General features: G+C 45.2%; 1 protein-coding gene across 1 annotated transcript; it reads left to right on the top strand.

The window, feature by feature from the left end:
* The first annotated feature begins 911 nt into the window (after positions 1-911).
* On the top strand, positions 912-27,110 carry SYT13 (synaptotagmin 13). The gene is made up of 6 exons (XM_006124494.5): positions 912-1,459; positions 10,010-10,232; positions 11,761-11,901; positions 15,068-15,381; positions 19,968-20,097; positions 22,557-27,110. Exons 1-6 carry the CDS (start codon positions 1,220-1,222, stop codon positions 22,859-22,861), a joined length of 1,353 nt encoding a protein of 450 aa, XP_006124556.3. The 5' UTR covers positions 912-1,219; the 3' UTR covers positions 22,862-27,110.
* Positions 27,111-27,601: the final 491 nt, after the last annotated feature.

The raw sequence follows: 27,601 nt of genomic DNA, 5'->3' as shown, positions 1-27,601 counted from the left end.
GGTGGCTATTTTTATTTTAACGAAGCAGGGATTATTTAAATCCCCGCTTCTTTGACTATGTCGAATAAACTACTTTACATGGCTCAGTCGATGGAGCCATGTAGTCTAGACGTAGCCTGTATTTCTCCTCCCAGTCAGGAGCCTTCATTTATACTCCTCTCCGCTGGGCCCTAATTGGCTAATACCTGCCACTGCTGCTGGCTCCACCACTCGAGCCCCTTCCCAGGATTGAGTTTTAACCCTTACAAGGCCAGTGCGAGGCAGATGCCCCATCTCACATCCCAAGAGGGACTCTCTGCAAGGCAGAGGTGAGGCAGGCGAGGCAGTAGAGGAAGCAGAAGCTGCTGCTGCTCATGTTCTATTCTATTCTTTTCTGCGCTGTTGACATGTCTGTGTGTTACACACATCAGTGCAGTGCCTGAGAGCCTTCCACCATTAAGCAATGTGACCACACATCTTTCACATTCTGTTTGCTCTTTCATCCTCTGCTCAGAGGGCGATGTGTGTGCAATGAAGTGTCGTGTTTTGGTAGGATTTTTTTAAACAATATAGATACAGGATAGGTGTGTGTGTTAGAGAAGGCAGCTCAGACAAACATGCTTGTACTTGGAGAGGAGGATGCTGAGGTTTGTGATGGTCCTTGGTTCCTGGGGGAGTTCATGCCACAGTCTTGGGCTGCTGGCTCCTGAAAAAATTCTGTCTCCCCATAGACTTGCTTTGCCCTTATTGTAGAGAGTTCATTATGCCGATCCCTAGGACTGTTAGATTGGCACCTTTCATCAACCACACCATTAACTTCAAGTAAGTAAACCCAACCCAGGACCCCCCCCCCCAAAGAATTAACCCCCCAGCCATCCCAAGCCCTGCTAAAGAGCTGATCCAACATTAGGAGTACTTTCTGGGTTAGCCTGCAGGGCCCACCCCCTTCTGCTGACGTCTTCCTTGTATCACACATCAGATTTTTCCCAGTGGAGCGGGAGAACAAGCTTCAATGAAAACTGCCTGTTTGCGGCTTGAAAGGGATTGCAGGCACCACAGCCACTACTACTTCTGCTTTTGCCTGCCTGGCCAGGAGCAGAAAACCTGAAACTCCATCATCAGCTGGAAGAGGCAGCATCATTGCCTAGCAAACCTGGGATAATGTATTTCTCTCTTCAGAGTCATTTCTTTTCCCTGCTTGAAAGAGAATGAAACCAGCCTAAACTCTGAAAGGGACTGAATGAAATACACGCTGCTGGAGCAGAAGAATTCTTGTGTAATATCTGTGCAGCTTGAGACAATGGTTTTGTCTGTCCCAGTTATAGCTCTGGGTGCCACCTTGGGGACTGCAACAAGCATCCTTGCCCTGTGCGGTATTACCTGCCTGTGCAAATGCAGGCAACCTAGGAAAGGACTTGAAAAGGACCAAGAGACGGACACTGAAAATGCGAAGTCCAGTATGCTTCAGCCAGTCCAGCAGGTATACCTCCTTCTCTAATTTACTCTGCCACTTCTCCTTAAAGTGCAGATGGCAGGCATGCATATGCCATGCCAGACGGTGGTGGGTGATTTATGACATCCTATTTGTTTGTCGGATTCAGGATGTAGCAGCCTTTCAGTGGGGGAAGGGGAAACTCAGGTGACCTGGAAAAAAAAAAAGCAACAGTCAGCTGTCATTTTAAAGAGACAATACAGAAAAGAAGATTTGAAATTCTACTTGAATTGTCAGGCTAGATCGCAAGGGAAATCATTTGGCTAGAACAGAAACCTGGGCGCCACTAAGGTACAATAATAGTTGCGTGCAGAGAAGCAGAATGCCAATAGTATTAGATTTTTTATAATCTCTCTTCACACACACTTATACCTCTGGCTACTGCAGTATAGGTGGAAAGGCTTCTGTGTAAACATCTGGTTAATTACAAAAACACTGCTCCATGTGTGAAACAGATTAAGTTTTTAGGAAAGTTAAACTGTGCGGTTAAAAGAAGATATATAATATAAATCTAGTAACAACCTTAACTGTGGAGTCTACTCTCGCATCATACCTACTGTGACCTGTTTTTTCTTTTCCTTACTAGAACATAGGTTTCAAAGTGCTGCAAATTCTAGACATCCCCTGTGAACTCACTCAATTGCTCAAAGAATTCAATCGATACAGGTGCAGAGGGACTGGCTGGCTGGATCCAACTGACAGTCAGTCCATTTACACCTGTGTTCTGTCAGTGGCCAGTGCCAGATGCATCAAGCAGTGAAGTGTGACACGTCCCTGCTGTACCTAACAATGGAATACTCAATGCTGTACCTTGAGGAGATTTGTTTTTCAGAACTTTTTTTTCCCTTGGCTGATTATGACCTTAGGTCTGAAACACAAAGCTGATGGTCACTGAAAGTTTTAGCTTGGCTCATGTTTCTGTAGATGCTGTTCTCATTTATATGGGTCAAATGAAATTTTTCCCTTCTTACTATGCCTTAATTTTCCCCAATCATATGCTACATAGGCCAGTTCCAAAGCTGATGATACATTATATAACAAAGTCTTTATTCACTTGCCTTTAAATTACATGCACTGCTTTGTTATTTTTGCATTATTGAAAGCTGTCGTGGGAGTCCTAATTGGCTTTCTCTGTGCCATTCAGTAGTGAATACTCAGTCCCTCCATAATGGGCACTCTTTTTCTTTCCAAAGTAAATAGACCTAGTCTTACCATATTTCTCCTGCAGTTGTTTTGAGACAAGATGGCCAAAGGTGATTATTTACAGTGTTGTGGCCATGTTGGCCCCAGGATGTAAGCCAGACAAGGTGGGTGGGGTAATATCTTTTGTTGAACTGACTTCTATTGGTGAAAGATACATGCTTTCACGCTACACAGAGCTCTTTGTCAAGTTACCTGGCTCTGTGTAGCTCAAAAGTTTGTCTCTTTCACCAAATGGTAGTCAATCCAATAAACAACACTACCTCATCCACCTTGTGTCTCAGAGCTGATTATAACATCTGTGGAATTCGCATCTAATAGCACAGTGGTTCCCAAACTTTTTGGCATCACACCCCCTTTTTGATTTTTGAGGAAACCTTCACATCCCCTCCACCCCACAAAAAAATAGCAGCAAAACTTGTTGACCAAAAAAAAAAGTTGCCCTTTTAAGAACAGAGCAGGCATTGCCCTTTTAAGGTGGCCATTTTAAAGTCTGCCCAGGATGCTCCATCCTCCTTCCGCCCCAGCCAGCCTGAGCTGCACATGTTCTGGCGGATGCCCGAGCCAGGAAAAACAGAAAATACTGGACATTCCCTTCCATGGTATTTTCTGAATTTTTTCACCGGATGTAGCAGGCTCTTTGGTGGGGATGGGGTTGCCAGATGGTAAAACAAAAAATACCAAACACCCCCCTCTCCCCTCCCCCCAAAAACCACCGGGAAACATTCTGTCAAGGAAAAAAAAAGGAGACACCAAAGTTGTTAAGCAAAAAAAAGCCCCCAGAACAGAATTGTCGAGCCTTTAAAAAAGGAGGCTGCCCATTTAAGATGGCCGCCATCTTGGGGGCCATTTTTAAAACCCCGCAGCTCTGACCCACTAAGCACAGGGAAGCTGAGGGCCAGAGGGGAGCTGGCCGAGGGACGGGGGCCGTTTGGAGGGGCGCAAGAGCGGCTTCGTGAGCCCATTTTGGGGGGCAAGAGCCATATGTGGCTTGCGAGCTACGGGTTGGCTACGGCTGGTGTTGAGGGAGGCATCATGTGGCCAGCTCCTGGGTCTCTGATGGTTACATGGGCCAAAGCAGCGTGCGCTCCACTCCCACCCCAGCCCGGTGCCTCCCTAGCGTGGTGCCCAGCAAGTGCCTCCTCCTGCCTGCCCCCCCTTTGCTAGACTCTGCTGTGCTCACTTCCCCACCCCCGCCAGATGCAGAAGGGGAAAATTGTCCCTGCTGGGCTTCCATTGGAGGGAAACAGGAAATACCGGACATTTCACATGTCTGGTATTGCCTGTTTTTTTTTACTGGATGGAGCTCGCAAATACCGGACTGTCCAGGTGAATACCGGACACCTGGCAACCCTAGTTTTGGGGGGGGGCTATGGGAGGGGGGCTGAATCACCTCGCACCCCCCCTCAAATTTCTTCATGCTGCCCCCCCCCCCCAGTTTGGGAATCTATGCACCAGAAGAGTTTCCCTAACATACCTGAGTCTTTTGAGCTCTCCCCTAGGTATTGGGTTGATCTTTACTGAGCTTAACTCTTTCCCCCCAAGACACTGAAGCTCCTTCTGAATCCTTCAGTGAATAGAGCTTCAGGAACATTTTAAAGAATGGGGGTGCTGACATCTCCCTCTTCCACCTATCCTGCCCCCTCCTCCAGTGAGGCCAGGAGCAAAGCCCTGGTTTGTGGGGCAGCAGCCGGGACCTGGGGCATGGGGCTGGCAGTAAAGGCCCCAGCATGTGGGGCCAAAGCAGAGCCCTCGGGGGTGCAGGGCTGGCAGCTGGAACCCCAGGCCTGAAGTCAGCCCCTGGAGCACAAGGCAGTAGGGGGGTCCTTAGTGCAGGACTTACAGCAGAGCCTGCAGCATGTGGGAAGGCATCTGGAACCCTGGGTGCTAGACCAGGAACCCAGGAGTGCTGCAGCACCCCCCACACGCCTAGTCCCCACACCTATGTCAGTGAGGAGGGAAGAGGGTGTTTTCCCATGTAGATTTCATAGAATTATAGAACCATAGACCTGGAAGAAACCTTAGAAGACCATCAAGTCCAGCTCCCTGCCCAAGGCAGGACCAATCCCAACTAAATCAACCCAGCCAGGCCTTTGTGAAGCCGAGACTTGGGTTGGAGACTCCACTACTTCCCTAGGTAACCCATTCCAGTGCTTCACCACCCTCCTAGTGAAATAGTTTTTCTTAATATCCAACCTGGACCTCTCCCACCACAACTTGAGACCATTGTTCCTTGTTCTGCCATCTGTCACTACTGGGAACAGCCTTTCTCCATTCTCTTTGGAACCTCCCTTCAGGAAGTTGAAGGCTGCTATCAAATCCCCCTCACTCTTCGCTTCTGCAGACTAAATAGACCCAACTCCCTCAGTCTCTCCTTGTAGGTCATATGCTCCAGCTCCCTAATCATTTTGATTGCCATCTGCTGGTCCCTCTCCAATGCATCCCCATCCTTTCTGTAGTGGGGGGCCCAGAACTGGACACAATACAGGTACTCCAGATATGGCCTCACCAGAGCCAAGTAAAGAGGAATAATCACATCTCTGGATCGACTGGCAATGCTCCTCTTAATGCAACCTAATATGCCATTAGCCTTCTTGGCTATAAGGGCATTCTGTTGACTCATGTCCAGCTTCTCATCCACTGTAATCCCCAGGTCCTTTTCTATAGAACTGCTACATATCCAGTTGGTTCCCAGCCTGTAACAATGCTTGGGATTCTTCCATCCCAAGTTCAGGACTCTACATTTGTCCTTGTTGAACCTCATCAGATTTCTTGTGGCCCAATCCTCCAATTTGTTTAAGTCACTCTGGACTCTAACCCTGCCCTCCAGCATATCTACCTCTCCCCTTAGCTTGGTGTCATCCACAAACTTGCTGAGGGTGGAATCCATCCCCTCATCCTGGTCATTTGCCTGTAATTATTTTGAATTTCCCCTGCCGATGTGTTTTCCAGTTTCCTAGGTCCTCCTCTGGTTTCTCGCTAGCTTTGGCTAACCTAATAGATGATTAACTACTGATATTTCTAGTTTAGTCTATGAGCCAATACGATGCAACAAGGCTGAGATTTTCAAAGTGTACAATTAAAAATGAATGGGAACTGGGTGCCCAAGCCCTAAGGCAATTTTGAAAGATTTCATTCCAAACCCTTATTGTGCATCACCTTTCACCTGTTTCCCAGACCATTAATACATCCAGCAGCATTATCCACAGAGCACTCCATTATCAATGTCTTCCCACAGAAACAATTTCTTTTCCAACTCTACTTTTTATTGTTTAGCTCCAAACCAAGTTTTAATCCTTCGTGCGATTTCACCCTTGGAGTAACCAACTTTCCTTAATAGTGTTTTGAAGAGCCTATGGAAAGTGTTAATGCATTTCTGCAGTTCTCCCTCAGGGACCCAGCCTGCAAACTGCTAAGCATACAGATATGTCACTGAAGTCACACTGTGCTCAGGTGCTCAGAACCTCAGAGGTTCAGGCTCCTGTCATATTTATTAATTCAACAAAGCTTGCAATATTTTAATATAGTACATGACCAATATCTTGTTCAATTATTCACCCAGCTCTTGGTACAACATAAGACTCCTCCTAGTGCTCCAGGGTAATAGTGTTTTGGCCATGTTCATTATTAGGGTTAATATTTTAGGCCTGCTGCAACTGAAATTGCTGGTATGTTTTTGCAAGAATTCCAGAAAAATGGTGTCTGCAAGATGAACAGAGCGTTCTGTCACTCAAAGTGCAAAATGTCCTTATTTCCCATATTCCATATGTTTGCTTGTTTTTTCCAAATTAAAAGGAACCCATTGCCAGGAACATACACTCCCTAAAATGTCTCAGATTTTAAAGTACTCCATATTCACTTTAAAGATTAATCTCAAATCTAGTTTGATGTCTGTGAAGTGCAGTACATCATCCATGTCTGTTATTATCAACAATTCTGTCTTTTTTGGGGGGGAGGGGAGCGGAACCCAGGAATCCACTAACAGAAAGCTACTTTATTACACTGTATGTCCTAGCCAGTGCTTGGAACAATTAATTATTGAGGCTTGTCAATATCAGGAGATTCTGAGACAGAGATGACAAAGACAGAAGAAGCTAGACTATATTCAGAGGCATAGCGAGGATGTTATGTGCCTGGGAGCAAAGGCAAAATTTGCGCCCCCCCCCCCCGCCATGTGGCGGGGCCCTGAACCTGACACATGGCTGAGCCTGACCCTGAGAGGAGAGAGGGGGAGCTTGTACTGCATCTTCTGCTGCCCCCTCCAGTTTGGAGCTGGGCCCCTACACGCACTAGCCCACCGGTGGAGATGGAGGCAGGCTGGGCTGGGGATGGAGAGGTGGGAAGGAGGCTTCAGCCAGTGCTGGTGAGCAGAGGAGGAGCAGGCAAGCCGAGGGATGACAGGGGAAGTGGAGGGGAACTAAATTGGCACCCTGCTAGCATGGCACCCAGGGGCAACTGCCCCCCCATCCTCCCTCGCTACGCCACTGACTATATGGGATGTATATTGTTGTGTTGTTTGCTTTAATACTGATCTAATATGGTTTAACATGGAACTTTATCTACATGAAGTAGGATCTCTTAGGGTGTGTCAGCAGGATCTTCACGGGGCAGTTAGAGCACAACACATTACAGCGCTCTACAGATTACACCCCTTCAGTGCACTTTGCCAGTGCTGTGTAGACAAGCATGTTTACTATGTAGAAAAACCCCAAGATCCTTAGAGGCCCCTGTAAATAAGCTTTGGTCTTGTCCAAACATAAAGATGTATCTACAGAACAAGCAAAAGTAGGTGGCTTTCATATTGTCACATCGAACATGTCTCAGGTCATGGGACACAGTTACAACAGCAAGCTTGCATTGCTTGTGAGTCAGATACAAGATCAGCCAAGGAAATAATCAAGTTCAGGGTTTTAATGATGTCAAGGAGGGACACAGAAGGGTCAAGAGCAGCATCTTGTCTAATTTGGTCTCTCTCATTTTCCACATAACTGACTGAACTCTCTTGCTCTTTGTTTTATTTAAGGCATTGCTGTTACAGTTAGATTTGTAAAAGGGACTTTCCATGGGCAAGACTAAGTACAAATATTAGTTGCCAGTGCTTGTGAAACAGCTGGCAGCATGAATAATAAACAGAAGCAGATGCAGTGGGGAAAAAGGGATGGATTGGTCCCCACTAGTTTGCCTATATCTCTCATTTCTAATTCTGTGGAGTAGACAGACTAACATATTATGTAAACCCAATGGAGCTGTTAGTTGTTATCTGCTGATGGATTTTCTGATTACGTGTCTGGCTTTTAGCAAGCAAGGAAAGTGATGGAAATAACAATACTTAATATTTGTATAACATCTTTCATCTCAAAAGATCCTCAGTTGGTTTCACAGGATACCCATATACAAGACTACTCAAATGCTGCTGCCTCTGGTATGAAGTGCAGCTATTACAGACTACCCTTGGTATAAGAGTGAAGAGGACAAATTATTGGTCACAACCCTCAGGGCATGGGATGTTTAACGTCTGTGCAGAGCAACCAGGATCTTGTTTTTCAAGATATTGCCCAAAGACTTCTGCCTACCACACAAAACACACTTCATTTATTTTAGAAAGAGGAAAGTCTGATTTGATCATGCTGGGATTTGAACTTGTTATTTCAGGTGTGTCAGAACTAGTGTTTAAAATCCATAAGGGTGAAGCCCCGCTCCCTCCTTTTTGCCAACAAGAGGCTTAACACTTACTGCCAGGGCTGACCCTCTGCAGAGGAATAATTTTCTCTCTAAGATTATAGACCAGAAGTCATAAAACTAGAGTGGAGAAAGCATTGATAATGGACTATAATGAACAATCCTGCCCTGGCTACTTGGGGAGAGGGAATCAATAACCGAATAGATCTCTTCTGTTGCTAATGGCTTTCACTTTCGGATTCTGTGGGCATTGCATGCGGAGTTGCGTTAAAAAACAAAATGCAACATTATTGTTGGTGTTTGTGCTTGTCTTTGAGGAAGGGAAATATTCCCTAAGGATGTGGAATTTGGGAGCAAAAGGCCCTAACTCAAGAGACTGCTTCTCCCAATGGCACTATCTGCATTCATTATTAATGCGAATCCAACTAATGGAAGAACATTAATTACAATTAAGAATATTGTCTTGCTTGCTCTTGTAGTCTAAATGTAAAATGAAATAGCTTGACAGTTAATGGGACAAGAGACCCTTTGACTGCAGCATGATCACAATAGAATAGTATTTTCCATTTCTCCAGCACCCTTCACACAAGATCCTCTAAACGCTTTAGGACCAGTAATGCAAATTGACCAGTGTTGCTCCTGCTCAGTCTGTTTTTCCCAGGGATAAATCCAAATATATGTTCACACAGACTGATTTCAATTCCACATAGCTGGAATTTGTATTTAGAGTGTAGGTGGGGGTGGAATTCAATGTTCCATTGACAGATTTTCACTTGCCTCGTCTTCTCAATGAAGGGTCCCTATGTGGGTTGAATTCATTGCTGTGCTTTTTTCATTAGCCTTCTGTACTCTGTGTTGTTCCTTGCGAACCAGCATGGGATTGAAACTATAAAACAAACTCTGACCTATCAGACCAAAATGTCAGTCCATCTAATCAAGGAGCTTTTACTGTTAGACATATAAAGTAAAGGTTTATTGTGACTGTGAAGGGTCAATAATCAACAAATGGGAACATTTCCCTTTGCTATTGCAAACAAACATCAGTTGAGGGGTGGGTTTGAAGAGGGACAGAGACTGAGAAACTAGGTAACAGGTTTGTGTAGGTGATCTTCTCATGGTAGATGCAGAGAGTTCAATGAGCCAAGTAACAATGACATCAGGAATGATTGGATGAATCATTTTTTCCCTTGATCTGGATCAGCTGGCCTTGGGTAAATTGGTGGCATTGGTCTAATCCAAGGGTTCTCACACTTCATTGAACCACGACCCCCTTCTGACAACAAAAATTACTACATGTCCCCAGGAAGGGAGGACCAAAGCCTGAGCCCTGTCACCCTGTGTGTTTGTGTGTGGGTGGGGGGGGGGGGGGGGGGGGAAAGGGCAGGGAGGCAAAGCCAAAACCTGAGCCTCACCTTCTGGGCAGGGGGAGGACCCCAAGAGCTTCAGCCCCATGCATGGAGCATATGACCTGACCCCTGGCTTCAGAGCTGAAACCCTCAGGCTTCACTTTGGCCCACAGTGGTGTGACTCAGGCTTCAGCTTGGCCCCAGACCCAAGCATGTCTAACTCCAGCTCTGGCAACCCTATTAAAAAGGGGTTTGACCCGTATTTGAGAACCACTGTCCTGATAAAGAATAATGAAAAGAATTTTTATTTCAGTTCAGCATTAAGAAGACTACTGAACCCATCCAGCCTCGGACTCTCCTGAAGTTTCCCAACATCTATGGCCCAAAGCCAGTTGTGACCGCCTCAGAAATTGTTAACTATGTGGACTATGCCCTGAAGACAACTGAAGAGCCAGCCAGGGGAAAACAGGAATTTCTGGACCAGAACAGAATGAAGATCCAAGTCAATGAGGAGTTATTTGTTCTCCCTCAGAATGGTAGGAGAAGTTCTAAGTCCAATGGAACCATTTCCTATTCATACTGGTGACCATTGCTCCAATGCCCGGGTGTCTGATAAGCAACATAGGACTTGTACACAGGATTTAAGTGGAGTTATCATCAGAACAGTAGATGTAAAAATGACCATGGGGGGGAACTTCATAGTTCTTGTCTCTCAATGATCCCAGCACAAACGTGCTCAGTTTACAAATTACCTGAGGCTTGCTTGGTCCACCATCATTTCAAGTGTGGTTGGTCAAGATATAGTAGCGATGGAGCCCATCATGGGGTTCCAGTAGTATACATACACCAGAGCTTTGAATAATTTTAAATCCAGGCTCCTCTGGCCTTAGAGAGTCTAATTTTAACTGTTTGCGTCTGGCAGCATCCCATGCTTGTGATGGGTCTGTGCCCATATTGATTTTACCTCCTGAGCTGTCTTTTTAACAGCACAATTGATCCTGGTGGATATAACATTAATACAGTCTTCCTGGGGATTTTCCAGTGGGCATGGTGCACTCTGTGCATGGTATATGTAGAGATTTATTTTTAACTTGAAAAATCGTTTGCCGTACTTGATAGTTTCTCTGTCTCTTTCTGGGCAGGGAGGGCCACTCTCCCAACCCTTCCTCATTGGGAATGAAGAGGGAGGTGAGCATATAAGCATCATCCTAAAGTATCAGAAGAAAGGCAATAGGACTGGGCTGCTAAAGCAAGAAGGCTGCACATAGCCTGGCCTCAGAGCTTGAGGTGTGAGCATCAGTGCACTAACCTCTGTGCACGAACAACTCCAAAAGTGCTCTGGCTTCCTGCTGTGCCTGCTATCAAAAACCGAGTGTTGTTGAAATAAAACAAGAACTGTTTGCTTTCTCCTCTATATACCAGATCATATTGATTTTGATTCTGACTGGCATTTGCTTGGGGGACTAAGTTCCAGCTCCCTACCATTTCTGCTTCTTGGGAATTTGTGCCAAAATGATACTGCAGACAAAAGTATCTCTCAATAAAATATGGTGGCTTCCTTTTTCGGTCCTTCTTGTGCTTTTCTTGAGGTAGTTAACCTAATATATACCCCCTTCCAAAGTCTTGTAAGAAAAACAGTCTTTCAGTCTACCACTTTCTACCTAGTCAGGCACTGTGGTAATTAATATAACAGTGGCTTTCTGTGTGGAAAAGAATATCTTGAATTCTTTCCAATAGTTTTAGTAAAATTTGTTAGTCTTGTAAGTAGGATCAGAGTCCACTCTGAAATCTTTACCCCACTCCCCCCCAAACATACAGTCTAATTCAGAGACTATGTGAAAAAGCAATCCAAGAGCAGGAACATGAATAGTTGTCACCTTGGTGGGTAATGGAATGAACAGTCATAGCTGGCTTCCTAAAACCCAGGTAGTACACAGAAAGTGAAATCTGTCCACATCTGGAAGGAGGTGGAAGTGGAGAAGGGTAGAGCTACAGAACAGTGTGAAGCCAAGCGGTGAATTTGGGTTGATGAATAATGAAGTCTTGCTAACAGAGTAACTTCAGTTCCAGGTGCAGTAAAGGACGTGTGTGTCACAGAGCACCTGAACCCCGAAAAAGCAGCCAGCTGTAACCAGGTCCCCGAACTCCACTATTCCCTTGGGTATGATCGACAGAAAGCCGAGCTATGCGTGGCCTTTCTTGAAGGTAAGTGTCTCCCCACCCTGCCTATTTTATATAAACAATCCTTTATTTGAAAGATACACAATATATTCGGACTCTAAAAATCTTTCATCTCCCACATAATCATCAATATGTTCCTGCAAAATGGAGGGATGTTTCATTGGCTATAAGGCTTTCAAACTAGAAGTGCCAAGAGCTGTCACTGCTTGAAAAGACTGTACCATGGTTTAACCGCTAGAGCAGCAACTTGTGTTGCTCAAAGGCAGTAGGAGGGAATCAAAAGGTGTTCATCCTATTCTGCCCTTGTTAGAGGTGGCCAGATAAGGATCCCCCACTCTTACTGTTGTTTTTAGGAAATGACAGTCTCAACATTCCCCTCCTCCTCCCACCTCTCCAGCCAACAACTTTTTTCTTTTTTGGTTCACCTTCTGTCTGATCTTGTAATGCAGGGGTTTTCAGACTCTGGGTTACGACCCAGTACTGGGTTGTGGAATGCCAGGCACTGGGGCACATTGCTACAGGAGCATCAGGTGACCAGTGGGGGTGCTACCTGTTCTGGCACTGCAGACTGTGCTGTGCCCTAGAAGTGGCCGGCAGGAGGCCCGGCTCCTAAGTGTGTGTGTTGTGGGGAGAGCACACAGAGCAGCACACTGCCCCTGTCCCGAGCACTAGCCCTGCACTCCCATTGACTAGGAACCTGCTGCTGGCTGCTTCTGGGTGCAGCATGGTCTGTAGTGCCAGGAGAGGCAGGATGCCTACCTTAGCACCCCCGCTGCACCACTGACCAGGAGCCACTCAAGGTAAACCCCTCCTCCTCCAGCCTTCCCCCACCAGCTGGAGCCCCCTCCCACGCCCCAAAGCTCACATCCTCAGGCCCACCCCGGAGCCCACATTCTAGTGAAATGATGTTCATTTGTGGTATCAACAATATTCTTCAACTGGGTCATGAGAAAAAAAGTTTGAAAATCGCTGCTGTAAAGGATGTAGGACAAACCTGCACCCAGATTTATGATTCACGTAAGTGGCAGGAAAATCTACAGAGCTTCCCGCCGCTAGGCTACCAAAAGAAATGTCACTCTGACATGACATATACCAACCGCTGGTGCAGACCAAGTTGGAGAAAGAGATGGTTAAATCACATTCCTCATATATACTCTCTGGGTAGGGTAACTCCCTCCAGCTGAGCCTAGCCTAGTGACAAGACTCTCTGGCAATCTCACTAAGAACAAGCAGCTGGAGAGCTACTCACAGATAGGTCACTGTTAACCCTCTCCTTGCCAATTACAGTCCTTCTGGGAGCGTAGTTTCAGTTCCCCCAAATTCAGCCCAACTATCACCTTCCCAAGTATGCACTGAAGGGGAACTAAACTGCAGCCTCTGCACTGGGCAAGCTGCCAGCAACAAGCGCACAGCCCTCAGTTTCTTTCCAAGGTGGATGTGCGTGTCCAGTGAGTGCTCATTCACATGCTGTACTCTTCCTGTCTCCTCAGCAGGAGCTCTGCTCTCTTAATGAGACAGGGTCCCTTTGGGCAGTGTTTCCTGTACACTGGGCACTTATACAGCTGCTCAGGCAGGACCAGCCCGAGCCATTCATGCGCCCTGGGCCGCAGGAGCGTGGTGCCGCCCCCGGGAGTGCGACACATGTGCGGCCCTGTCCCCAGGCGCCCGGTGCATGCATGGCCCCACTCCTAGGTGCCCAGCGCATGCGTGGCCCCTCCCCCAGGTGCCCGACACATGCGTGGCACCGCCCCGGACACGTGGCGCATGTGTGGTGCCACCCCCGCCCGGCCCGGCAGCCCTGCGCAGCGCCCTCTACAATGAGGCATCCCGGGCGGTAGCCCACCTGGCCCATACCTTGGGCCGGCTTTGCGCTCAGGAGAAAGTCAAATGCCACCCAGCTGATTAGCAGAGCACTCACAGCTAGGTTCTTGTTGCACAGAAAACAATTATTCTACACATGTATGGAAACGATTAGAGGGAACATTGATCCTGGCTGTCAAAGACTTGTTTGCTCATAGTTGCCAAGCTAGTGGGCATCTCTCCATTGTCAGGTAGGCACACTGACTTTTGCAGTCACAGAGAGGCCTTGTTTCCACAGGCTGAACCTCTCTAGTCCAGCATTCTCTGATTTGGCAATATCCATGGTCCGGCACAACTTTAAATAGCAAGATGTCCACTTATCATAGGTGTGGCCAAGTTTCCCGTGGTTCCATAAAAATTATTTACTGCCACCAATCCTGTCTCTTAGTGTTCTGTGTTGTTATTTTGCTCTAATTGACCCCTACATGTTTTCCAGAGCCCAGTAAGCAGTGGAAGTGTTCGTAATGCTACTCAACAATATTGACCTCACATGGTTCTGCAAATTCTCTAGTTTGGCATTGGTCAGGTCCTGAGAATGCCAGATTAGAGAGGTTCAACCTGTACATTGCCTAGCTGAGGAGTCGAGTTGTTGCTGCAGTCAGGAGGGGTAATAGGTTCATTTGTCCCTGTTCATGAAACGTGTAAAATGATATTTTATGTCATTTTTTTTCATTTTAGTCCTTTCAGTGAAATAAAAAATAGGAAAATTTGGTGCTGAATGCCAGAAGGAAAACTCTAACATTGAGAGCCATTGGACTGTGGAATGATCTCCCAAAGATGCCATTTCAAAAAAGACTAGACCAAATTGTTGGGAATGAACATTAGGGACATACTATACTGGCCCTGCGGGATGGGCCAGATGAATTAAGTGGCCTTCTATACCTCTGTCTTCCATGATTGACCAATTCCCTGAAATATATTTTATATGAGACTCTCTTTCTGAAGGTAAATTAAAATCCCCCTGAACATTTCATGTTGTGTCTTCTCAGGTTACTAGTTCAGTGCCTTGGAATGGTGCATGTTTGCTTAAGTGTGCTGCAAAATCTCCCAGACAATAACAATATCCTTATGTAGTTGCTGAAGGACAATGACAAAATATTCTTGGACATTTTGAAGGCACATAAAATAACACAGGGCCCTGGACTTTAGTCTCTCCAGTGCTAGTTAGAAGAAAGAGCAGGCTTTAGCCACATCTTGGATGTCTGTGCATCCATTTCATTTTATGACTATTGTGAGACTGGCAAAGGTCCCACAGCCTTCTGCCAATTAATACCTAATTCTTGTGATAGAATATTTCTTGTAATGCAACCTCCCTTTCTTTGTCCTACAGCTATGCATGGAAGCATGACAGGGGATCAGGATGTTGGCTGTGATTGCTATATCCTGGGCACCTTGGTGAGCAAGTCTGGCATCACGGAGGCCCAGACAGTGCTGAAGAAGAAAGTGCACCACATTATCTGGGAGGAAGCTCTGCTGTTCCCATTAGCGGGGGAGGAGGTGCAAGAAGGAACACTGACTCTCACTTTGAGGAACTGCGACAGGTTCTCTCGGCACAGCATTGTTGGAGAAATTAAACTGAGCCTGACTAATGTGGGGGAACCCTTCAGTGTGGCCCAGTGGGAGAAACTGAAGACACCTCAGAAGGTATGTCGATTCCTATCCGTAGCTCACGCAATGCAACAAGAGTTAGTTTCTGAAGCTAGAGAAGCTTGTTTCAATCTGTCTGTATTTCAGGCATGTAATAACCAGGTCTGCATTTACACCAGGCCAGATTCTGAATGGTGATGAGCCTCCACAACTCCAGTGACTTCAAGAGATCATCAGCACAGCTCTAGATCTGACTATTTCAGCAAATAATCCAAGTGCCCCAACTCCTTTCCTAACTTTATAGCTCACAGCACCTACATAACCCCTCCTTCTCCTTGTGTTACATGACAATTGCTGACCTGCAACAGTCAGCATCAATATCTTGGGGCTGTTGCAGGGATGATCTGAGGTTCACTAGGTGAGCTGTGTGGGCGTTCTAAACTGGACTAGCTAGAGGTGGTGTCGGCCAAGAGTGACCTACAGCATACGAGCTGATCTACAAAGGTGCTCCACAGACATCAGGATGGAACTGCATTGCAGAGCTGTGGGGAGGGTGAGGCAAGGAATGGAATACAGAGAGTGCTGTAAGTTAGGATTGAAATGTATCAATGGTGCTAAATGTTGGAAACATGCACCTCTGCAGCTACCTGGCATTAACCTAGGCAGAGCTATTATTTCTTAGGTTTCCTGAGCAGCAAGTTTTGTGAGCCTTTATGATTTTTTAAAAATGTAACTCCTGAGCACGAGGATCAAACAGAGACAGGATTGTGATAGACTCCGTGTAGTCAGATCCAGGGTGCTGGACAGAGCAAAAAATACAGCAAGGGACAGGCATTGCTGAGTGTTGTTGAACACTGAAGTAATCATCTGGCCTTGTAATGCCTGAGGACTACACAGTGAATTTTCTTAAATCGCAGAACTTGGACTCTGCATCAGCAGTTCACCAGCTTCCAGCAGTGCTAGTTTACATGGACAGCACTCAGATACTACAGTGCTGAGCACTATGGAAAACCCTGAGATAGACAGATGGACGATAGGAATAAATGGATGGCTAGGACCAGTTTATCAGATGGTGTTTATGGCGTTGGCTACAGGGGAAACTTTCACCAATTACACTTGTATTAACGCCCCCCCCCCCTCCCCAACACCCTCTCTGGACATCCTTGTTCCAGTGTAAGAGTGGCTTTTTTTTTCTTGTTTAACTTCACCCCTCCCCCCCTTCTATCTGGAATAAGAATGTTTACCCAGTGAGTTATATCAGTATAACTGTATTGGTGTAAATTCACATTTTAGGCTAAACTGAAAAGCTTTTTCAAGTTCAATATCTGCTCCAGTAATTATTATACAAAAGGTACCAAGATGCTCCCTGTATGTAGCAATTAGGAGACATCAATACATCTTCAAGATGACAGGGCCCTGGACATATTGTCCCCTCTGCCATGTTCCATCTTAACAGCCACTCACTTGATAAGGCAAAATGTATTCCTTTTCTAACCTGAGAGGAGAAGGCTAACATTGACAGTGGTTATGAACAGTGCCCCACTTTGAGCTGAAAGATGTGCAGTGAAAGCGGTCTTTGCGTCATCAGGGACCTGGACGAACCAATCAGTACACAGCCAGCTTAAATATAAGTCATGAATCATTAATTGAGAGCCAGGGCGGGAGGGAATGAGGGAGCAAGAAAGAAATGATCAAACAGCCATAGGAGCTATTTTTATCAGCATACATCGAAGAAAGATGTTGCTGGAATTTGTTTAAAATTTGATAATCTCCTGAAAAGCCATGAGCTGCAAAAGTGTCAAACCCACCCCCTCTAGAATTCTCTTACTCAAATACAAGAACGGAAAGGGGAGCTCACAACTGCCCAGGTAATGTCACTGCTCTTTGGAAATATGGGAAGTGCTGTCACAGTCTTAGAGCAATGTTTTCCACATTATGAAAGCTGCAGATGCTAGATTACTACTGCTAGTCATGTCCTCCTCTCCCTTCAGCCTGGTTTAATACTCTCTGCTTCATAGTACCTTCCACATGCATCATTAACTGATTAAACCTCATGATGCATTGGTGCGGTGGGACGTTATTAGAGTCTGTCAAATAACTGATTTCTTACAAATGTACTCTCAGTTTTGAAACATTAAAAAAATGGTCCTACTTTATCCAAAAATCCAAAAATTCCAAATAATTTTGAATGAAAAAAGTCAATCAAACTTTCATTTCCAGTTGAACAAAACATTTCATTCAACCTGAAACAAATTGTTTCATTTAATTTTTGTGTGCCTTGCGACATAAAAAGTGAAAGAAATGAAAAACTAGATTAACAAAACAGTGGTGTCGTTCCATCAGGGATTTGAAATTATGTCTCCCAAATCTGAAGAGAACTTCCTAATCATTGAGCTGTAGGGTATTCTGGGATAGGACTTGCTGGGTATATCTACACAGCAACGTTATTTCGAGATACCAGAGGTATCCCGAAATAGCTACCCCGCATCTTTTGAATGCACCCGTTATTTCGAAATATAGCAGACGCACTATTTCACCATCCCTGTAAACCTCATTCTATGAGGGGTAAGGGATGGCTCGAAATAGCGCTTTATTAAATGACGAAATAAGCTATTTTGAAATAGACTCGAAATAAACTATGCAGTGAATTCAGTGAATACATGGGCATTGTAAGTAGCCTGATTAGACTCCATGTAAATTAATTCAGATTTAGCACAGGTTTTTCAGAAGATGGTTGAGTATAAGGTATTCAGTGCTGCCTGCGCACCTTACCAAAATTCATAAAATAGGCCTACAAAATCTAAGTACTTTATTTAATCTGAGTTTGGAGTTTCCCTGGTAATGACTTCTGTGTATGAGTCATTCCAATCAGATAGTTATGACAGCAACATTTTCTCAAGAGTAAATCTGTTATTAATGAATGTCTGTTCACATCCACAGCAGCCAGCAAGCGGAAAACTTAATCTGAAATATTAATAGCCTACTTAAAACTGAGAGAGGAAGGCACAAAAAAGTCCTGGATAAGGGATCTCTCTTGTAAAGACTCTAGTCTTTTGTGGTAAGCCCGAGGGGAATCCACTCAATTGAACGCTGGCTTTCAATGACCTTTCTGGACCACTTACCTCACATTAAAATGGGGGTTTCTGTCTCATGCTGGTGCTGCCTACTTAAAAATGAATGATTACTTCCCCTTTGTTCCTCCTTTCATATCTCTGTGTGCACATATATTCTCTGTCTCAATCCTCTGACTCCCCATTAGAAAACAATAACATTTTCAAAGGAAATATCAGTTGTCATTAGTGTGATTATCTTCTTCTCGTCCTGCCTACAAGCAGGGGCAGATGACCGTTTTGCAGGGCCCCGGGCAGCATAATTCCGTAGGGCCCCCCCCCCTTTGCCACGGCTCATGCGCAGGGCTTTTTGAAGTGCGGGGCCCGGGGCGGCCGCCCCGTTCGCCCTGCCCTATATCCGCCCCTGCCTACAAGGATATATGTCAGTGAGGGAGGGAGGAAGCCCAGAAGGCTAAGCAGACAATCACTAATGGCATACAGAAAGGAATTATGGCCCTGTAAAGCAGGGGTGGGCAATAACACAGTAGCAATTCACTGGCGGGTGCCCACTGCTATATTTACCTGCATGGCCGTAAGTACCAGCTATCGCGGTTCCCGTTGGCCACAGATCAACATTCCTGGCCAATGGAGTGGCAGGAAGCAGCATGGACAGGGACACCACTTCCCGCAGCTCCCATTGGTGGGAATGGTGATCTGTGGCCAATGGGAGCTGTGATCACCAGTACCTGTGGCAGTTCAGGTAAATATAGTGATATATTTATAAATATAGCGGAGTCCACCAGGAGCTAATCCTGGTGGACTGGATCCAGCCTGTGGGCTAGTATTTGCCCACCCCTGCTGTAAAAAGAAAGTCTGATCATTCAAAGCAGCTACCTCAAAGGAACTAGAGGTTGGGGAAATAGAAGGAATCACTTGCAGATTTGGGGGGAGACATGCCAAGAAATTGACTGTCAAGCTTAAGTGACTAGTTCTAATTCATGCCGTGTATGCATGTATGTTAGTATTGTGATATCCCTGGGCATTGTCTTCTCTTTCCCTGGAGAGAAAACATCTGGATTATATAGAGCTAGGATTTAAGTTTAGCCAAAATTTATTTTGCACAAAGGTATCTAATATAAGGGACAAACAACTAAAGGAGATAATCAAAGTAAGAGACATAGCTGTAGGATAATCTGTGAGAAAAGGATAGAGCCTAAGGATACAGCTAAATTTCTCTATTTAAATCAGTCTGGTCCTGCCCAGCATGCTATATCAGTTACATCCTCATGCTCCGTTCACTGGAGTAAATATCCCATTGAACATTGCTGTTAGGAAACAGTTTCCAACAGCAATGAAAGGGTTAACTCACACAGAGAAGAGAGCACGACTGTGAACTTTGTCCAAGAGCCAACTCTGACTTGTTTCACCAGACCTCAACTCGTTTAACTGGGGATCCTCCTGGGAGCCAAAGACAATGTGACTTGCTGCATTTGAGCATTTATCATAGATCTTTGGCCCCACATTGCTCTGTGGTATGAACAAGAGTGAATTTTAAATGTGCCTTTCCTTCCTGCTCTTCTTCTCAACTTCTAGGAGCCGGATGCAGGCTATGGGGAGATACTCCTCTCCATCAGCTATCTGCCAGCAGCAAACCGCCTGCTTGTGGTGCTCATAAAAGCCAAGAACCTCCATTCCAAGCAGCTGAAAGATCTCCTGGGGAAAGGTGAGTGGGGAACAGCAACAGGGGGACTGGGCAAATTTCTTTAGGACCCAATGGAATTAGGGTGGTCTGATTTACTGTGATTCTGCAGAGTCAGAATCTAATCTTATGCCCCTCATTCCCGTATCTAGACATCTGGCACATCAGCAAGGTAGTCATATTTGTCATCCTAGGTACATAGCACATAAGCACCTGCCTGCTCATAGTGTGTCATTCGATCACCATTAATGGTCTAATTACAGCTAGAAACCAATGATGGCAAAGGCTGCATTCTGTGCGGTGCTTTCAGGACAGGCAGGGACAGGGTGGAGCAAAGAGGCTTCTGAAAAACCAGTAGCCCTGCCCCAGTGGTAAAAGTAACTTACAATTTCTTACAGGTACTGTTCTATTGCAACCCAAGTCCCTGCCAGCTCTATAAATAGCTCCTTACTGGCTTGTGCCGCATCTCAGCCAGCTCTTGCTGGTGCTGCGCACCAGGGCGCACCTGCTTACTTTCCCCTCTAGCTGTTATAATATTGCTAAAGTACCACTCAGCACTTTCAAATTGCTTGGCCACACTCTCTTGTGAAAGGGGGAGTTCTACTGGTGCATAATGATCCTTTCTTGCCCCTAACCCATCTGAGAGCCTTTAAGGAGGAGGGTAGAGAAAGCGAGTCTTCTAAGACTTCCCTCTAATCTGCAGCCCTATGTTAACTCACCCTGCTTCATTCTCTGCACTGCAGAACTTCCTACCACATCCCCTTATGGCAGTGGTGGGCAATAATTTTTGATTGGGGGGCACTCCAAGTACTTGGTAAGTGATCAAGGGCCTCATTCTTCCATGATATTAATGGAGGTGGTGTGGGGTCTGGTATGGAGGTTGGGTGCAGAAGGGAGCTTGGGGTAAGTGATTGGGGTGCAGGAGGGCATGGGGGGGGGGTCTGGGAGGGACTTTGGCTGAAGTAGGGGGTTGTGACCAGGGGCAGGAGTCTGGGGTGCAGGCGGGGGTGCAAGGTCTGGGAGGGGATTGTGACCTGGGGCCAGAGGGGGTGTAGGGATTTGGGTTGTGACCAGGGATAGGAGGTTGGGGTGCTAAGTGTGGGAAGGGTTGTCCCCTGGGGCAGGAGGGCAGGCAGGGGGGCAGGGTCTAGGAGGGGGTATTGCAGGAGCAGGGGTGCAGAGCAGTGTTCCCTCTAAGCTGCAGAGCAGCACAGGAGGTTAATCAGCCCCGAGCCTCTGCCTGGGCAAGGCTGATTAATCTCCTGTGAAGCTGTACTGCTGCTCAGCTTAGAGGGAATGCTGGTGCAGAGGGTTTGGGTTAGGTGAGGTAGGGAAGCAGTGTGGGGGAGCAGTGGGTTGGGAGGTGAGAGGGGCTGGCAGACTGTGGCTGGGAGGAGCTCTCCTGGGTGACTCCTGGCCAGCAGCCCTACCCAGAATGTTCCTCTGCTCAGAGAAGCTGGAGAGAGCTATGTGCTGCTCTGAATGTTGTGAGCCAGTGGGACGAGGGAGGGGTTTGCATGCTGCCTGTCCTGTAAACAGGCAGCTAGCATTGGCTGGAAACTGGCCAATAGGAGCTGCGAGATCATGCTGGAGGTGAAGGCAGAGTATGAAGCCTCTCCTCTCCTCCCCCGCCAGGCTTGCAGCGCTCACAGAAATAGATGGCCATAGCAGAGGGCTTCTCTGAGCAGTGTGTGGGAGTGGGGCATGTACGGAAACTGCTGTGCCCAGAGGCCAGATCCTGCAGCTTGGCAGGCTGGATTCAGCAGTCTGGCAGGCCGTATTTTTTCTGCCCCACCTTATGGGGAACACTGAAGAGTCTTTAGAAGTATGTGTTTGTAGGACCTGTACAGCCAGGTTGTAGCAGGGAGGCAAAGGCCATCACTGAATATTTCTTTTTTCCAATGATCTCATTGGATCCATAGGCCGAGGAAGGAATCCATAGAATTCTTCCAGTACAGAATGAGCTATGTCTACTCTGGCAAATGAATTCCTGTTAGAATTCAGCAGTTTCCTCTTCCCTTTGCAGGTTATTTCTATTTAGGGAAATGGGACCCATTGCTTTTGTAGATGCAATACTGGATAGAAACCCCAAACATTGGTGGGGTTCAAAATCCAGCCCCAGATCTGTGTCACAAACTCTCTCTCTCTCGCCTTCAGTTCTGTCCCAGAGTACACAAAATCCTTGCATGCAAACTTCCCTGAGCTCCAAGGGAATGTTTTTGATCCAGATGCTGATCTCAGTCTGAACATGCTATTGCATCTGTTATTGTCTAACATCTGCCTGTGCAGCTTAGACTTTAAAAACAGGGTTAAAAAGCCAACAAAAAAATTAAAACAACTTTTAAGAAGAGAAAAAACAAATACAAGTTGCTCAAATGCTTTTCCTTTGGTCCGTCATCATTAGTTCAGATTCTCTTTTAATGACTGTCTGCCCGTCCTCTGCTCATCTCTGTGGTGTCTTTCTTTTCATCATTCCCATGCAGATGTATCTGTCAAAGTGACCCTGAAGCACCAGTCTCTGAAACTGAAGAAGAAACAGACCAAGCGTGCAAAACACAAGATCAACCCAGTCTGGAATGAGATGATCATGTTTGAAGTACCCCATGAGCTGCTACGCGTGTCCAGTGTGGAGCTAGAAATGCTAAGCCAAGATGGCCTCGGGCAGAGCCAATCACTGGGCAAGTGCAGCCTAGGTCTGCATGCCACAGGTACAGAGAGGAACCACTGGGAGGAGATGCTGAGGAACCCCCGGAGGCAGATAGCCATGTGGCACCAACTTCATATGTAGCCATGCAATCACTATCATGACCTGTCAACTGCCTTTCATAATGGGAGGTCTTGGAGACAGGAGGAGTAAGCCAAGTTCTATTTCACCTTGCTGGAACATGAACCACATCCATCCATAAAATGATCAGTCACAACACCCCTTTATGGGCACTGCCTTTTTTGGGTTTCCTGCCACAAGAATTCACTTAAGCTAGACCAGGCAAAGTCCTGGCACATTCATTGTAGGGGAGAGTTCCAGAACTCTCTCCTAGGGATGGAATGCATCTCCCCACCAGACCTCTAACTTCTACAAGGACAAGACTCTGACTCTGAAAAGCCATTGATGAAAATAAATAGGGACTGTCAGGCCACTGTAGGGGTTATATTGAAACGGGAGCTGGAAAAGGAAAAAATGGGAGCATTCTTTTATTTATAGATTTTTGACGGAGAAAGAAAGTCTAATTTTTAGTTAGCTTATTTTTTATTTTATATGTTCAGGAAATATCTGCCCTGCTTTCATTGGAAGACTCTGTGGATGACTGGAGAGCTAGCAGGTATACAGCATACTATAGAAGGGAAACCTGATTAAGTAAGAGGGAAAGTGAGTTTTATTCACAGTGTTCAAATCTGCTTTTTGCCTTTTTATTAATTTTGTTTAAATCAAGCCCTTGACAAACAGTTTAGAAGAAAGACTCTCTTTGTTAAAGATTTCGCACCTCTAGTAATAGCGGAGAAATCTCCCAGTGTTTCTAGCTCTGTTACAGAGACCGCCAGCAAAACAGGGAAGCACAGATTGACATTGCTAAGGTTAAGATGTAGAAGGATTTTTCTATTAATACAAAGTTGGGGACGGAGAAGGGCACAATTACTCTTTTGTTCATTTTTGCTCCCGTGGGTATTTTTTCAGAATCATGGGATTTCTGAGCTCCTTTTGGGAGTGTAGGGTTCAGCCTCAAAACTCAGGCCTTCAGCCATCTCAGATTGTGGCAGCCTAGCTTTTCTAGTGGAAGCAACTGAGCTAGCTACAGGTTTGACCTCACAGAATTAGAGATGTTAACACACACACTATCGTGTATAGAACTAAAATCTGTCCCTCGTCCTGTGGTAAAGACATCCCCAAGTAACAGAAGTAGTGTCCAACCTCAGTGCCAGGTTCCTGACATGACAACAAAAATTGGGGGCGGGGGGAGTCGCTGCAATAGCAAACTGGCCATGTCCATTTTGCCAATCAATGTTTTCCATATTGCTTTATGTGAGTGTAAGGAACAAAGAGTTCAAAAATGAAATCAATGAAATAAAAAATAAACCTCCTGAGATCAACGAAAAGAAGCTATACAAGAGAGAAGCTTGATAAAGGTAAAATGAAACAGAAGTGGAAAAAGAGACTAGAGGGACACAAAAAAACAGAGCAAGAAATTGGGAGAGAGAAAAGCAAAGAAGCAGAGTTATTTTCTGGAGACTTTACTGTACATATCCAGCCTTTGAAGTGAGCACTGCCAAACCCTGTGTCTAGATTTCTTCCTGTTCTTTCGTTGCTGGAGTCTTTGATATCTTGGATTTAGCGTTGCTAAAAGCCATTGAAAAGATGAAAGCTTCTAAATCCCTTATCCAATATATATATGTGCAAAGTGGTGTATTCCTCTTTCTCCCACTGCTCCTGGGGGAGCTCTCTTCACTGTCTCTCACATGCAGAGCATTGACACGATGGGAAAAAAATGACAGATAATGTTCCATCTGGTTATTGCCAATGACTTCCCACAAATCCTTCCACTTACTGCCATCCTTTCTGCTTAGAAATAGACTGATTTTGGAAGGGATCATATTCCAAGAAGCAGATGTGACTGAGTAAATTAGATGGGAATGTTTCACCAACAGTTTGGATTCGATGCTGAGGTGCTATACTGAAATCTTACTTACCAGCATTGCTTAGACGAGTAGCCCAGAAGGCTGCCAGGTACTACACCACCACAGGACTGATGACTTTGTCTTCACTGTCCCACTAACTCACCATCATCTACTACTTTCACTTGTGCTTTGGAACTTTGGCCTGGCTTAAGTGTAATTTATTTACTCTCTTTTCCGTGTCTTGAGATACAGGAGGAGTATCATCAGTGGCTATTTCTATGTCCCTATGAGCTTGTCCCTTGTCTTACAACATTCCATGGCAAACAATGGACTCGCCTTTAAGAGACATGCTTGGGGACCAAGCATTCAAGGGCTGCATATATAATCATGCCACCTATAGTTCTGGACTTCTAAAGAGTAGGACACAGGAGACAAAAATTACAGTGCTTCCTATTTAATTCTAGCAATGATCAAATTGATCCATCATTTCATGTGAATAAATCTATGAAAGCCAAAGTATTTGTAGTATCAATTACCCAATCTCCACCAAATCTAATAAGATTTAATCACTTTAACCTGGTATTACTCAATCCATTCCCTTGCCTCTGGAAGATTGCTGCTTAATTAATACACAAAAGCCAATTTTTTTTGAAAGAGATAGAGGAAGAATGCACATAAGACTCAGAGATGATAAAAGATGGACTACAGCTAAAAGTTATTATCCACCCTGTTGTTCATTGCAGTTTACATGGCCCAATGCCTATATCAACAGCAGTGTAAGACTTATCTGTATAAGAAGATCAAACAGTTATTGAATAATAGGTATAGACTTGATTGTAATAAGAGGCTGCATGTTGGTGAATCTTAATTCATCCATCTTTGCCTCTCTACTTTAAATTGCTTTTTAGTTATATTATTAATATATCATGAATTAACTGAATATATTAACTTATAGTAATAATAAAGCTAAAGAATCTTTCAGGATGTTTGAGTCCAACCTCTTGCTGCATCCATAATTTGGCTTTAGCCTTACTATAGATCTAGACCTTTTTTGTTTTAACTGTGCAAACTCATTTTAACGTTGAGTCTCCTCTGAGTGCTACTAATCTACAACATGTTATTTCTTGATGGTGATGTTATGATAATTGGCTGGCATTGGAGATCCCAAATGGCCAGTTACTGCTATGACCAGAAAACCAGAGCATTAAGTTACTGATCACAACTCAGGAATGTGAATTCAACTAGTTGTTATGCTCCATGATAGTGCAGAAAGAAGTAAAATTTTGAAAATGGTAGGACAGCAGAAAAGGCAAGACAGCTTCATTGGAAATGCAGCTCCCTAATTGCATATGAACCATTTTCATTATGTATCCCATCTGTGGATTTTTTTCACGAAAAGGGTATTGGGACTACAGCACCTGACAAAAGACTAGTAGGTAAAAAGACAGTTATTCTCTTACAATTTGTACTGTGATTGTAGGGTGCTGTATCCTAGCTGTGTGGATAGTCCTGTTTGCAGAGTTAGCACTGAATCAATGTACCAGCATGGTAGTAAGGGAGGATAGTTGTAAAACATTGTTGATTATTAAAGAGATAACCTGAAGACCTAAAAGGCCTGAATTCAAGTTTTCTTGATGTTTGCCTGGGATTCAGGTCTGAGATTCCAAGCTGAGTTCTCCTTTTATAATTAAACAATACACAGAAAATTCAGTTATCTTACAATTGCAAACAGCAATATTTGATCCCTGAACTGCATACTGGACTCACCTCCACTCCACAATATTAGGAGTCATTGAGTCTCCATTATGTACCGTGTAGTGCTAGTTGTTCATTGTTATTCACCAGCAAATGCATGATTTGTATGTGATTCAATAAAGAGGTGGAAAATAGGGTACAGGCCACATCAGTAATGGAGGCTAGAGTTCAACACAATGGCATTTAAGAGCACTATGACAAATTTACCAAAGGCACTGAACTGAATGTGCGTTTGGCCTCATTCCTTGCACTTTTGCAAAGGTCATCTTAAGTCTGATTAGATCTAACTAGAGAGCTGGGATGGAACATGTTACATGTAAAGTTTAGCTCAATCACAACTGAATTTTGTTCTCTTAAAAAAGTTAACACAGTGATGAGCTATAGGAAATAAAACTTAGCATTAAAATAGTTTCTCACTGATGAATCTCAAAAGAATAGTGATCAGCAAAGAAAAATAGTGCTATATGGCTTTCCAACATGAATGGCCAAGCTTTCCTAGTTCTCAGCCCCTTTTATTGATGTCTTTATTGTACAGAACCAGCTTTTGATGGTCTACATTGTACTCACAGTTCAAAGCACAAAAAGAAAGCATGAGACCCGTCAGTCATGTGTCTGATGTTACAGCACAAATGTGAATCTTTAGTAGTAAATAAATAATTCCAAACTGTGAACATTGTGTCTGTTTTAATTGTGGTTGGATAAGTCCCTTATGCTAGTGGTTCCCAACCTTTGTGATACCAGGGATTGGCAAACCTATTCAAAAAGTTTTGGCGGACTGGTAACATTTTTATTCGCATATTTGTGTGTTCATTACGCAAATAATGAATATGCAAATATGGAAATAAAATGATACTGGTCCACCAAAAGCCCCGGCCTCCAAAGTCCCCTACTGATAACCTTAACCCCTAGAGCCCCCCTTCAACACACCCCAGCACCAACCACTGACCTTAGAGTCCCCTGCACCCAATCCCCCTAGTGTCAGTCTCCCACCCTCAGAGGCCCCCAGTGCCAGCGCCCCACCCCTTAAAGCCCCCCCCCACCAGACCCCCAGTGTCAGACTCCTGTTTCCAGAGCCCCACTGCACCCAATACCCCTGAGCCTCCCCCCAGTCCCAGGCCCCAATGTTAAACCCATCCCAGAACCCCCAATGCCAGCCCTGCCA

The sequence above is a fragment of the Pelodiscus sinensis genome, chromosome 5 (assembly GCF_052426305.1).
Source record: "Pelodiscus sinensis isolate ZL-2025 chromosome 5, ASM5242630v1, whole genome shotgun sequence".
Lineage (NCBI taxonomy): Eukaryota > Metazoa > Chordata > Testudines > Trionychidae > Pelodiscus > Pelodiscus sinensis.
Note: the sequence above shows the minus strand (reverse complement) of the source record. Positions and strands in the feature narration are given on the sequence as shown.

What these genes read in the sequence shown, in the direction of transcription:
- SYT13 (XM_006124494.5), top strand. Translation starts at nt 1,220, where the DNA reads ATGAAATACACGCTGCTGGAGCAGAAGAATTCTTGTGTAATATCTGTG. An exon ending in ATGCGTGGCCTTTCTTGAAG is followed by an intron (nt 11,902 to 15,067) that starts GTAAGTGTCTCC and finishes TTTGTCCTACAG; the next exon opens with CTATGCATGGAAGCATGACA. An exon ending in AACTGAAGACACCTCAGAAG is followed by an intron (nt 15,382 to 19,967) that starts GTATGTCGATTC and finishes CTCAACTTCTAG; the next exon opens with GAGCCGGATGCAGGCTATGG.